This window comes from Copidosoma floridanum, unplaced genomic scaffold (assembly GCF_036245765.1).
Source record: "Copidosoma floridanum isolate Cflo_tuat_1 unplaced genomic scaffold, Cflo_Japanese_pri ptg000016l, whole genome shotgun sequence".
In the NCBI taxonomy this organism is placed as follows: Eukaryota; Metazoa; Arthropoda; class Insecta; order Hymenoptera; family Encyrtidae; genus Copidosoma; species Copidosoma floridanum.
The window spans coordinates 5,334,299-5,347,673 of record NW_028321893.1 but is presented as its reverse complement, the minus strand read 5'-3'; the positions used below and the strand labels follow the sequence as shown (position 1 = coordinate 5,347,673).

The 13,375-nt window shown below is 32.9% G+C and overlaps 1 protein-coding gene across 2 annotated transcripts in view; it reads right to left on the bottom strand.

The window, feature by feature from the left end:
- Positions 1–13,375, bottom strand: part of Rpn2 (Regulatory particle non-ATPase 2) — a 492,767-nt gene that overhangs the window by 259,479 nt on the left and 219,913 nt on the right. For both annotated transcript variants that reach the window (XM_089592351.1, XM_089592352.1), the window contains exon 9: positions 2,900–3,115. In XM_089592351.1, coding sequence (XP_089448477.1) covers positions 2,900–3,115 — 216 coding nt within the window. The remainder of the gene's footprint in view (positions 1–2,899; positions 3,116–13,375) is intronic.

Genomic DNA, 13,375 nt, shown 5'->3' with positions numbered 1-13,375 from the left:
AGGAAATCGGCTCCTATGATAACGATGTCAGAGCTAGCAATAACAAAGGTTCACGTGGCCAGACGGTGACTTCCCAGGTTAAGTGTCAGCGTGTGGGATTTGTACTTAGCAATGGACGAGGCATTGGCTGTGATCAGCGTCAAAGGCTGGCAGTGGAATTGTCGAAGCATGGAAGCACAAAAAAGAGAAAACTCAGATGGATGTCGAATGGGCAAGCGCCTCTGAACTTCTTACCCTGATGCCTGACCTTAAAGAAATATCGAAGTGAGCTTACGCCAAGCTCAAAGACGTTAACAGTTGTGAGACAGATTGATGAGAGAAGAATCCAGCTATCATTAAAAATATTTCATTTGTTACTTCGATTGCTATCACTGTTCTTTATTTAAATAACATAATAACCAGAAAATACCAAGCCCCCTGCCAACACCGCAGAAATTCAACAGGCTCCGGATTTTCCCATATTGCAGGATAGGAAAAACTAACATAGATTTATCGTACCGTACTATATTCAGAACACATGATTTCATTCTAGCACCCCACAATTAAAAAAAAATCATCAGATGTGTCCGTTATTTTAACATCATAAAAGTGTTCTGCCTATATTCTTACCTCATTCTCCATAATATCTTTAAAACCACTGCTGTCCTAAGCTATTTCCTATTATCTATTTTTTCAGTATATTGAGTATGCTTCATGTAAACGATAATAAGTATTCAATGCAAGTAATGTTAGCTTTTTTTTTTTTTTTTTTTTTTTTTTTTTTTTTTTTTTTTTTTATATCGGGTTACCGCGACAGCCTATTGGCCCAGTCGCCGGGGCCACCCACTCACCACCTATGTGTGGGGGTGTATTGCCACACCCATTAAATCCTCTCTTTTTAATTGATACCATACAAATCATACCATGGGCACAGTGGAAGTATCTCCGGTGTAACACACCTTGTCAGTTAAGCTGACACTCTCTGCACCGGGGGGAAGTGCATCGGGTCAACTCACCACTCATTCACCCAGGCCCGAAGACCTGTGGAGCAAGGAAAAAACCTTGGAATTACTCTGAAGGAAAATTCCACGGAAAAACCCGCCCCGAAACAGCCGGGGTTACATAGGAACTTTTTCCGGTGAAAACAGTTTTTGAAAAAATCTGCACTCATCGGGAATCGAACCCACGACCCCTAGAACAGCGTTGTATCAGTAGCAAGCACGCTTACTACTGAGCCAACGCCGCTCCGCAAGCTTTTTTTGTTAGTATTATTTCTTTTATACGATAAGTTTCAAATACTTCTGTGTAATTCTAAGAAATGATACAGTCATACATGTTTATTTAAACACTCAAGTAGTAGCCCTACAAAACCACAAGGAGATTCAACATCTCGATACCAGATTTTAAAATGAAAAACAGCAACGATCAATTAATGTAGTTACTTCTTCACATGTTATAATTCCGTTTTATTACAATCGATTAATGACATTACTATGTATTTGTTCATTTTTTTTTATTCCTTAAAAACCTGTCTGTCTTTCACCTACACGTATTTAAGTATACAAGATAAAAAACAACTTTAAAGTATTTAAATGCTATTATTACATACAACTACAATTTTCATTAGATAAGATTTCTGGTACAAAGTTTTCAAATTCGCCTTTTTTTTAATATTGTTAATTACAATATAAAAAAAAAATCTTATAAAAACAATGCAGGTAAACTAAAATAAAATTTTTTAAATAATTTATTTTTAAAAAAAATAAAAATTGTTAAAACAATTTTTTTGTGGTGATGTCTGGACCTCTACAGGCTTCCTTTTTAACGAAAACCCAATACGAGGCCAGCTCATCAAGTAAAGTCACTATTGTCCTTAAAAAATTTGGTACAGCAAGTTAGATGTTTTTTTGAAAAAAAAGTCTTTTGATCAAACGTTATAATATCTGAGGTGTGCTTGTGTCAATCGTTATGCCCTATGAATAGCATCCAGTAGGATGGATGACCGAGTCGTCTACAGAAAGTTTTGCAAGGGGCCCGCGCGAAAGACTTGCATATTTGGAAAAAAGAAGGGTAATTACGGGGGGAAAAAAGAAGAAAGAGGTAAAAAATATAGGATCCGTAAAAATCCTGTATTGGGTATACCTACTATCTAAGTACAACTACTTCACATGAATAAAGCTATGCTAAGTCAAAATTATTACTTCAATAATTTTTAGCCAAACTGTAATATATAATAATGAAACATAAAAATATTATACCATATAGTAATATTCAATGATGTTACAACTTATACGACTACTTCCAATTTATTATTTTTCTTTTCTTTCGAATTTGCTTGACACTTATAAGTTAAAAATTTCTGTTCAAACAACATTTACAACTTCCAAATTATTTCCAAATTGAATTGAGTGGCACGATCACGCCACGCCAGCAAGTTTCAAAATTTGCATGAATATTCTATTTCTAGTTTTGTATCTTAATAAGAATACATACAATTTTTGTAATAAAATATATTTCAAAATAGAACATAACTTTTTGAGTGCCGTTATCAAAACTAGATTTTTCAAATAATTATAAAGCTTTATGGTTAAAAATAATAGAACTATCCCACGATTTGTCATTAAATTTATGTGCAATTCAATATTATTTACCTGTGCATTGGCATTATTACTTTATTTTGACAAATATATAGATATTTCAAGTTTTCAACATTCACATATTGCGCTTAAATTTTAGCTGATATTAGTTGAGTGCGTAAAGTGCGCAGAGAATCAGAGCACTACTAGTACACACACGCGCGCGCGCGCGCGCGTAGGCACAAACACGTATTGGGTGTGTGTGTGTGTGTGTGTGTGTGTGTGTGTGCGTGTGTGTGTTTATATCAACAGATAACGTTATTTAATGTTTGAGTTTTACTTACAGCCACATGCAATAGTTTCCGAATGGCTTGATTATTACCAGTGCCACAGTAGGCCATAGCTAAAGTATACATTCCACTTCTCCTTAATATTGGATCTTTGTCAGCACAGAGTGAAGTGACTAATGGATCTGCTTCTTCTAGACGTCCATACATTGTAAATGCAATTCCTATAGCTAATCCACGCAGAATTTTTTCATGTTGTGTTTCTTGTGCATACTAAAAAGTGATTGTACAATTTAATTAAAAACAGAAACAACTGAAATTTTATGGTAATAAATAAAAATACGCATAAATTTCTCTACACGTTATAACAGTACAGCTTTTTACACTAACTCTTCTTAAGTTTTCTCGAAAACTACCCCGCAGCAACAAACCAAAAACGGTAAGATTCGATTGTTTACTACGTTGTGTCTTAGGTCAAAATAGTTTGACCTAACACGCCTTTTCTCACCAACCCTCATTTCTCATTACACCAATTCTTATTACAATTAAAGAGGTGATAAATTATAAATATGAATAAATTCCTACGTATCAGTGAGAATGTTATTTATTAAAAATTCACTATCGTTTCTGTAGACTAAATCTGGCTGTAGCTAAACATAGTCAAACTAATTTAGGCCAAGCTTTATGTAACCCTGCATGCTATGTTTGATTCTCAAACAACACCTTTCTAGGGGTAAAAGGTTCGCTTCCTGGTGAATACAGTCCTATCAGCCTCAACTGTTTTAGAGAGAACTTTTTTGTGGAATTTTTCACGACATGGTTCGAGGATTTTTTTTGTACCACAAGTCTTTAGGTTTGAGTGAATACGAAATACTGTTAAGGATTCAGGTAGGGACTAGAGAATCTGATACCAGACGCCAGGCAGGGAAAAACAGCTTTACCGGTAAGTAGTTGTCCTAAAAACATAGAGCTTCTTAGGAGATGCTAATTAGCCAGGATCCAACGCTTCGGCAGAAATGGTCGGGTTACAGGCGAGGGGTAGACATCAGCGATATGAACTTTTGTCTCCGAAAGGCTACTCAGTAGCAAGTGGGCCTAATGCACCATTTGTGCAGAGAGTGCTAGCTTAACAGGCAAGGAGCGACTCTACGGTAACAAGTCTCACTGAGTAAACTCTTACTTTAGAAAACGACGGCTACTAATACTTTTAATTGGAAATCATATTTCATTAAATTCAATATGCACAAAGCAGATAAACTTATTTTATAGAATAGAATCAAATCACTTGTATTATATAAATAAACGACTTACACTTATTGTTATGGTTCACTGTACCGTAAAGTTTTGCCTAACGAATAATACATGTTTTTATTTCCTACATTTACCAACTGTATTTTTCGGTTAAATCCACAAAATTATTTAAAAAAATAAGATCTTCTAATGTAGTAAAAGATTTCGTGCGAAAGCAGTAATACAAATGAATCAATGTTAGTCAAAGGTCAAACTGAAGTAAATATTTTTGATTTAAAGAGAATTTAATTAATAACGCACCATGTTAATACAGTTTCTTAAAAATCAAATCGAAACCATAAATTCGCTATCTTAAAATAAGAGCGTGTACCGGATATTGCAAAATGAGAGGCAAGAATCAGCTATGTTGTAAGCATTGAATTTAATATATCAGGTCAAGCAAAGGCTTGATAATTTTTGTATCCTAGATGAGGTAATAAATTAAACTGCTTATCTGTACAAAAATGTATTACAAGCTCCTTTACATTTTATGTATCCATAATTAACGTTTGATTGACTAGCGCTACACAGTCATTAACGTATCACTTCCGGTTCAAGTGAGGTATAAGATTATAAAAAACACCACGTATAATATCGGGCGAAAGTGAAGAATGTTTAGATCTCTTGTTTGTAACCCTCGGCTCTGCCTTGGGAGACAATATACATGAGATCTGCATCATTTTTTACTGAAGTACCGTAAGTGTGTAAATAGCTATCTATTCCTCTATATTCCTCTATACCTCAAAGTCTGTAACTTACTCAATTTTCATTAAATTTCAAATCTTTTATATGCTTTTTTCTTTTGCTTTAAAAAGTCTTCTTTATTTACTTTTTTCTGTTTCTTCAAGCAGAAAAAATGGTTTCAGTTGTTTTAATGTCAAACATTTTTTTTTTAAAAACAGTCGTTTGAAAAAATTTTGTATAAAACAATTTTTTTTACAGCAATAGTTTTTGTAATGTTGAATAAAAACCTAGAGGAAGTCGTTTTCAAATTTATTTTAAAATAAAAAAATAATGACACGTTTCTTATTATAGAATATGGTAATTTATACATTCCTAATAATTTTGAGCTAAATTTTGTTTTATCTCAGTTAATCCCACACTTGACATCTTTGGCACCTTGCTTGAGTTCCAAAAAAACAATTTGGTTTCATGTTCCAAAAAAGAAAATTATTGATAAGAAACCGAGGAAAATTAAGTGTAGAAAGTATATTGATTGAAACATAAGCATAAACTCAAAGAAATCATTATGCACTTTTAACGTAACGTAGTAGTGAACGATAATACCAGCGCGCAGTATAAGCACACAGAAGAAACTTATAGCATTTACCACATGTAAGCACAATCTCAGTCCACTACGATTAGTCAATGCACATAGACATAAGTAGCATATATTTACGTTCTATGGGAGTAATTCTAGCCCATGGTAAGCATATGCTTCGAATTACTTTACACTATCTCTCTGCGGTGCACACACCATAGAATTATGACTTTTGCTACGGCTCTCAGTCTCACACTACAGGAGCAAATCAACTTTATTCATTACGCAAATCATCTTTGAGTTAGCTTTTCACAGACAATACAAATTAAAAATATACTGTTTGGTCGCGCGATCCACCACCGCACCGTAGCGCTAGTTCTCTGTTTACTTCTAATTTGGTGACTATCCTTACAACCATAAAAGGTTATATAACTTAATGCCAACAAAGGCTCGAAGCTGAATAAATGATACATCAATTTACTCTGTAAATGATGATAAGTGTCGGAAACCACTGTTAGAAAAATCGTGAAAAAAGGAGAAAAATACATTTCTCGAAATATATTTTTCAACCTTATAAATTGATACAAGATTACGAAAAAAAAAAACTAATTTAGTATAAAAACATCGACTGTTTTCAGGGTTGATATATCGATGCACTGCGCATTAAAAACAGCGAATGTGAAGCAATAATAGTGTGTGTGTGTGTGTGTGTGTGTTCGATCACTGTATGGCAGCACATGTGTTAAGGCATTGAAACAAATGTTTGATATTCAGAGTCAGCATTAACGTAGCTGCAAGCAAGTATTAATACTTACTTGTTTTTTAACATTAATAACATCTCATAAGAAATCTGACATAAGCACTTTCCTCTACACTATCTCTTCTAGCGTAGAAAAAAAATTGTCGTACTGCTACTTGCTGCGGCTCCGAATGCAAGACAATCATGTTTCAAGAGCAGACTTTTTGAAAAGGCATCCCAGCCACACTATGTTTGAAAAGTCACCCCAGTTGCACTATGTTTGAAAATGACAAATTTCTTACAAAATAAAATATTTTCCAAACAAGAAGATGATTCGATATGAACTTTACTTTTATTAAGGGTTGTTTAAGAATTTAGAAAAACTGTTGCCAATTCGTGAAAATAATGTCCTAGCTTTAGAAAAGTGGAATACCTAAGATTTCTCCTATGTTTCTTGCGATTTATAGTAAAACAAACTTTTTTTGCATAGTCATGGTAAGAAAAGTTCGGAATAAGAAGTTTTTAGAGTCACAGTCATCACGTAGCATCTAATATTAACTATTTAAAATGGCATATTTATGACAACAGCTCTTATTACTATAAAACATTATACCTCTTAGGCAAAATGTCTGATCGTTATGTATTTCTGAGAACTCAGTTATACTTGACGAATGTTCAAAATAAATTGCGGCCAAGTCATCAAAATAGATTCCAAAAATTTAAAAAAATTACAATTGTACGATTTCTTGATTTTTGTTTACTGGGAAATGGCAGACTATGTCCAATGCACATTAGGATTATGCACAAATTTTTTTACACAAAATATCTCGCAAAAGCTTATGAATAAAGACTACAAAACATTTTGTGAAGATTTTTTCAAGCTTAATATTTGTGCCAAAATCAACGTACATTTTGTGCAGTTTGTATCAAGATTAAATATTGTCCGTTAACAAACCTACTCTATTTTGGCTTGAATACTGTAGACAAAAAAATGTTGATATCGTTGTGTGATCGTTATTTGTTAGCTTGTGCACGATATTTTGTGCAAAAAAATTTGTGCACAAGAAAATTGTGCACAATCCTTCAATGCATTAAACATAGTCTGCCTGTAAAATAAACATTATTTGAATAGTTCCAATCTTATGAATATAAGATAAAAAGATTTTACAATCACAGAAGTCACTTGGCTTGTAGTAATGATAATTCAAAATAGCAAATCTAAGAAGTCAACCATTACTATTTTTGAATGACACATCGCCTTCACAGGAATTCTGATCAACATGCATTTTCTTCAATTGAATCTGATTTTATTAATATTTGAGATAAACTGAAGCTAATCTGTGGAATCGATTCCTCACATAAAAAAAAATTAAGAATCAGAAATTGTTTTTAGTTTTCTTGTAATTGTATTCAATAAACCATTTTTGCATGGATTTGGTAACAAAATTGCAAAGTGAATTATTTTTAAAATTACACTGCTCCTGAATAACCCACTAATAGTAACTCAAAGTGGTGGATTTAAGATGACAGGCATTATTTTTTACGAAATTGTGACACCCTATGTCATATACTATAAAAGCGAATGCTCAGCGATCTTCATACATCGAGCTGCAAACCTGCTTCTGCAATCGCGTGACGTATAACTTACTTCTATTGAAACAAGCTACCATCGCAAAACTCGAACTACGCGTGGAATCTCTAAACAATCTTACTATACAAATTCGCAATACTACATCCAAAAATAAGAATAATCAACAATTTCAACAGTCTTCACTGTGTTTACCCTTGAGAAATATCGTACATAATTTCGACAGCAACTTTTACTAAATGTGAAATCCGAGAGATCAGCAATTTTATCCATCAATTAATGCATAAATATTGCGACTATGCTCGTGTAATTAGAGAGTAATTGGGTTAAGCTCTGATTAGTCGTTTTGACTTCTTAACCTGGCGTGTAATCTTTAAATTTAAGAGTATAAAAACTCCTTGCGCAAAACTAATATACACCTTTCCTCTTTTATTAAGTGCTCTAAAGTAACTATAAAGATTGGAAAGTAAGTTCTGCTGCATCTTTTAAGCGAATGTTAGACTTAATTCGATGTTTAATTCACGTGTTAAAAGCATGTATTTGAAGAAACTATAGCTTAGTTTGGTGATTAAGATGTGCGAGAAAAGCTCGAGCAAACCAAGCCAGTAGACTCACCTAAAAAGTAAATAAAACAGAAACAAGAAAGAAAGGACCGTCAACCTAGGTTCCAACGTTAAAAGCAGCGGCCTATTCATTATCATCACCACGAGTACTCTGGAGTAGGATTAAGAATCATCGTTGCGATCAATCTTGTAAGATCTTGTGACTGCGTGCGAGCAAGCAGCGGCTAACCAACGATCATAAAAGTTAGTCAAGAAAACCATAATTTATTGAAACATTGTAATTGCGAGTTAGAAACTTAATAATTTATATTATTTGTAAAAATCGATAATCTTCGGCTTTACCAAATTTATTTAGTTATCAGATAAGACATACCACTTAGTGAAACTGAACACCACAACGCCGAGTCAACTATTTAAAAGAAAAATATACTGTAAGTAAAAAAAATATGGCCTTTGTTCCTGACGAACAAAAATTAAGTTTTTGAAGTTATACTTCTCTAGGCACGTTATGCGCGAGGGTAAATCAATGATTTCAGATTTTGACCTTGAGAAAAAGTGTGAAGGAAGTGAATTTTGCTTGATTATCCTCCTTCGACTCGTCCCCCTTGACGTACTTCTGGTTTCTTCTACACTACATGGCGCCACATCAAATCACCACGCCACATTGTTCTTTTTTATTTTAAGCAACTCTTAATTGGGAAATTTTTACAAATCATTTAAATGCCATTTAACGTTATTTTTTTATAAGATTACATGTTAAATACCGATTTTTTTAAATTTAACATTTGTAAAATAATTGCACAGTCAAACAAGATGCAATTTTTGAGGGTATTTTTTATGCTATTCCAATATACGGGTGCCGTCTGAATAATATCTGTCAAAAAAATCCAAGTGTGATGAACATCCTGAAGGGACATTCACTGGCATGTAATACTACCCTATTGAAGAAAACTCTACTACATATTGGTTTTTCTTAATTTGTTGTATACAATTATATTTTGGGTATTAAATATATATGAAGAATGAGAGTTGGATCGTATGTGATAGATGTGAGCGTGACGATACAGATGTAATCAGCGTAGGCTGTAGAAAGTTTTTCTGAAATCACCGGAAGATTCGATGAAAGCATACAGTCTTGTACTGGCCAGTCTATACATTATTTTTATTGTGTTGTGCCATGATATATTATTTATAATCATTAACTCATCAAATATTTATTCCCACGATAATTGCACCAGTGTCGTACACAATATTGTTTCACAGAAGGTACTTTTGTGCTCAAAAAAAATAAAGGAACTACAAAAAAATGAAAAAAAATGTAATAAAATGAAATATTAACAAAAAAAATAAAACAAAAAATTGAAAAAAAAAGAAAAAACAAATAAAAAAAATTATAAAGAAAATTAAAACAACAAACCAGGGGGTATTAATGGGTCATGGGACTTACGGTTAGAACGAAGTTCTTTAAACATAAGATGAGTATAGACACGATTTCTCAGGTAACAAGGGGGTCACCAGACCCACAGGAAGATTGAAGCTCTGTAAACGTTAGTACTGCATTTATGTTGTTTACTAAAAAAAAACTTGAAAAACGAATAAAAAAAAAAAAAAAATAGTTTAGTACTCGTGATAGTTAAACTTCGTGAGTACTGTATTAATGCACGACTTTCTCACGAAGTTCAACTATCGTGAGTACTAAACTATTGTTTACTTTGTATTTTATTCGTTTTTCAAGTTTTTTTTTAGTAAACAACATAAATTCAGTACTAACGTATACAGAGCTTCATATTTCCTGTGGGTCTGGCGACCCCCTTGTTACCTAAGAAATTGTGTCTATACTCATCTCATGTTTAAAGAACTTCGTTATTACCGCGGGTCCCATGACCCATTAATACCCCTGGTTTGTTGTTTTAATTTTCTTTATAATTTTTTCATTTGTTTTTTTTTTTTTTTTTCAATTTGTTTTTTTATTTTTTTTATCATTTCTTGTTTTTTTTTTTTTTTTTGATATTTTATTTTATTACATTTTTTTTCGTTTTTTTTTATTTCCTTCATTTAATTTCTTTTTTTACTTTCATATTTAATCTTTTTTTTTTTCATTCCCTTTTTTATTCCATTTATTTTCATTCCATTGTATTTATTCATGTCTTTTGTGATTTTATTTCATTTTATTTTCATTCTTCATTTCCTTAATTTAAAAAAAAATTATTTTTTCACTCATTTTTTTGCGATTTTATAGCCCATTGATACAATTTTTGTTTTATTTTTATATAATTACTCCATGACATTGTGCTATTATTTGTTCATCAAATTCAAAATAAGTGCCCTTAAAAACTATTAAAATGATATGAAACTCGAAATATATTTATATCATGATCTTACATAATTCATTTATGATTGATTTAATAAATTACTCTATTCATGTGATTATGTGATATTGTAAGCGCCTTCAAAAATCATTAATATGTTCTTTAACTCTATTCTACAGGTTTTTTTTTTTTTTTTTTTTTTTTCGATGTATTATTTAGAAAACAAATACATAATTTATCATGAATTGAATGTATTATCCGTGAATTTATATAAAAATGGAATATTATAGTTACAAACCACACGATAATTACAAGAAACCGAGTCTCTATAGTCGGCAGCGATCGTAGCAGAGCGGGTAAGGTACCCGACTCATATGCATGAGGTCGAGGATTCAAATCTCTTTAGAGGAAAGTGTTTTTTTTTGTTTTTTTTTTTGAATTGTAAAAGAAGAAAATTCAAAATCAAATAAAAATTGTTGTGGGAAAATAAAATTAAAATTTGTTTAAAAATTAATTGCTTGGGAGTGTGAGGGGGAATGGTGGGTAAAGGTGTGCAGAAGAGTACGAGACGGTTGGCAGATATACATGTATAGTGGGGAGAAGGGAAGTGTGTAGAGAACAGCAGATGAGGGGGTAAAGGGTAAGGGGAGAAACTTGAGAGGAAGAGACTTTTTTTTAAAAAAAAAAATCTGTTGGTTTTAAAATTTTAGCCCCCCGAGTACGCGACATAAAGAACTTTGTTCTAAAAATATTGTTTGTCATATAATGTTATAGAAGCATAACTTAATACTTGGGTACCCAAGCACCCAGCATCCACTGGTTTTCTTTGTTTGTAGAACAAAGTTGCGAGTTTCGCCCTTTACTTTAAAGTCCAGACTTAACAGAGTATTATATCTTTTTAGTAGAAAGCCAAATCGACAAGCATATTCTTTTACTCATAGTACTTGATGTAGATTATTGAAACAAAGTTCTTAAAATATCTTTATAACATAAATTTCAATAAAATTATTATTATTAATTATGTTTAGGTGGATCATAATACGAGCAGTTACAATTGAATTATTACTGTAACGTTGACTTTGGAATACTTTTATTAAACTAAAGTAATATTACAAAATTTTTGTATAAATTTTTGCTTCCTATTTAAATCTTAGAGATTTCAGTTATTACTTCGGTAAGTATGTGTTATGAAAATCAAAGAAGATTGATGTCCAAAATTAAAAAATTTTCACAGTTTCAAACAGTTATTTTTTTATCTAATATTCTTAATTTGTTCTTCAATTTGCTATAATCTTTTTTTTAAATGGTTCATAAGAATTTTTTGATATGAAAACATTTCATGCGGGACCGAGACTTTTCCGTTTGGGGAGGGAAAATTTTTATTTTGAAGCCAATTTTGCATTACGCTATACATAGGTATATTTTAAGGCCGATGTATCAGATCATGCTCTACGAGCAAAGTCGACTGCGCACGAGTGAAACAGCGCAAAATAGCAGAAGTGGAAACTGAAGAGCACCATGTATGTGTATATCAGCACCGAGCAGAAGCAGCTGACTGCAGGATGATAGAGAAAGTGAGAATGAGAGAGAGCAATAAGTGTGTACGTGTGTGTATATACGTGCAGGTGTACAGTAAGTGCAGCAGTCAACAGTGTCAACATTCGATGTATAGATTTGAGTATAACTGAACATAGTGTTTCATATACGCTCCAGGTCGATGCAAAGGTTGCACCCTCTGTTTCAGATATTTGACGAAAATTCTGAAAAGTAAACAAAGGCCTCATACCATGTGGCTACTTAAAATTAACATGCTAGAGAGAAAACGACGATTTCCTTCTCCAGTCTCTTTTAATGGGCCTGCCAATTACAAACAGATATATGCATGTCAGTATGCTCTTAGCTGTTTGTTTACATTGCACAACTTTTGTCAAATACCTGATACAGAGGCCCCAGCCTCTGCATCGTCTCGGAGCAAGTAGGTGCAACCTTTGAATATGTAGACGAGCTTGTTACATTTGATATATAATAAATATTGTGTTGAGCATATGACAACAATGGTGATAATTTATCGAATGAAATAACAGCTACAGGGGTTATTACAAATGCATCACAAAACCACAGTGAAAAAATAAAGTGGCACAATATTTTCACGCTCCTTAAACATGTATAAAGATTCAGAGACCTGACTGTAGGGTACGAGAGCCCTCTGATACGCGGCTTCAGTTAGCGCGTTTTATTTGTATGTATTGGTTATTCGTCGTCGTCATCTACATCGGTCTGTGATTCATTCATCCCCATACAAGACTCGTTCAGTACTTCTTCGTCCAACTCATCATCAAAAGCATTAGCCACTACTTCAATTGTATAAATATCTAAACAGTTTTCCTGATCGCACGTTAAGCACATGCTTGAGGACTTCAGACCGTGTTTCCTGCAACTACAGATCTTTGACTTACACCCACTTCTGCATATACAGGCTAAAGTTTTTAAAATATCATCAGGTATTATCTGATCGACGCTTTTTTTTGGCATTAAGTAAGTACCATTAAAAGTCTAACCCCATTGCTCTGGCTTGCACAACTTTTCGAGCTAAGTTTGCAACTACGAATAAGAGCCGTATGCACGTTCTACCACTGCTCCCTCTGTCAGTGGTAGGCTTGCCAAATAGAAGGACGATTTGGATGCCAATTCCTTCAATTTTTGATAATGAACATCATTTGAGGTATTTTTTATTTTTCAACTCGAATATAAGCACCCTAAGAACTCGCATCTAACGCTCGCAA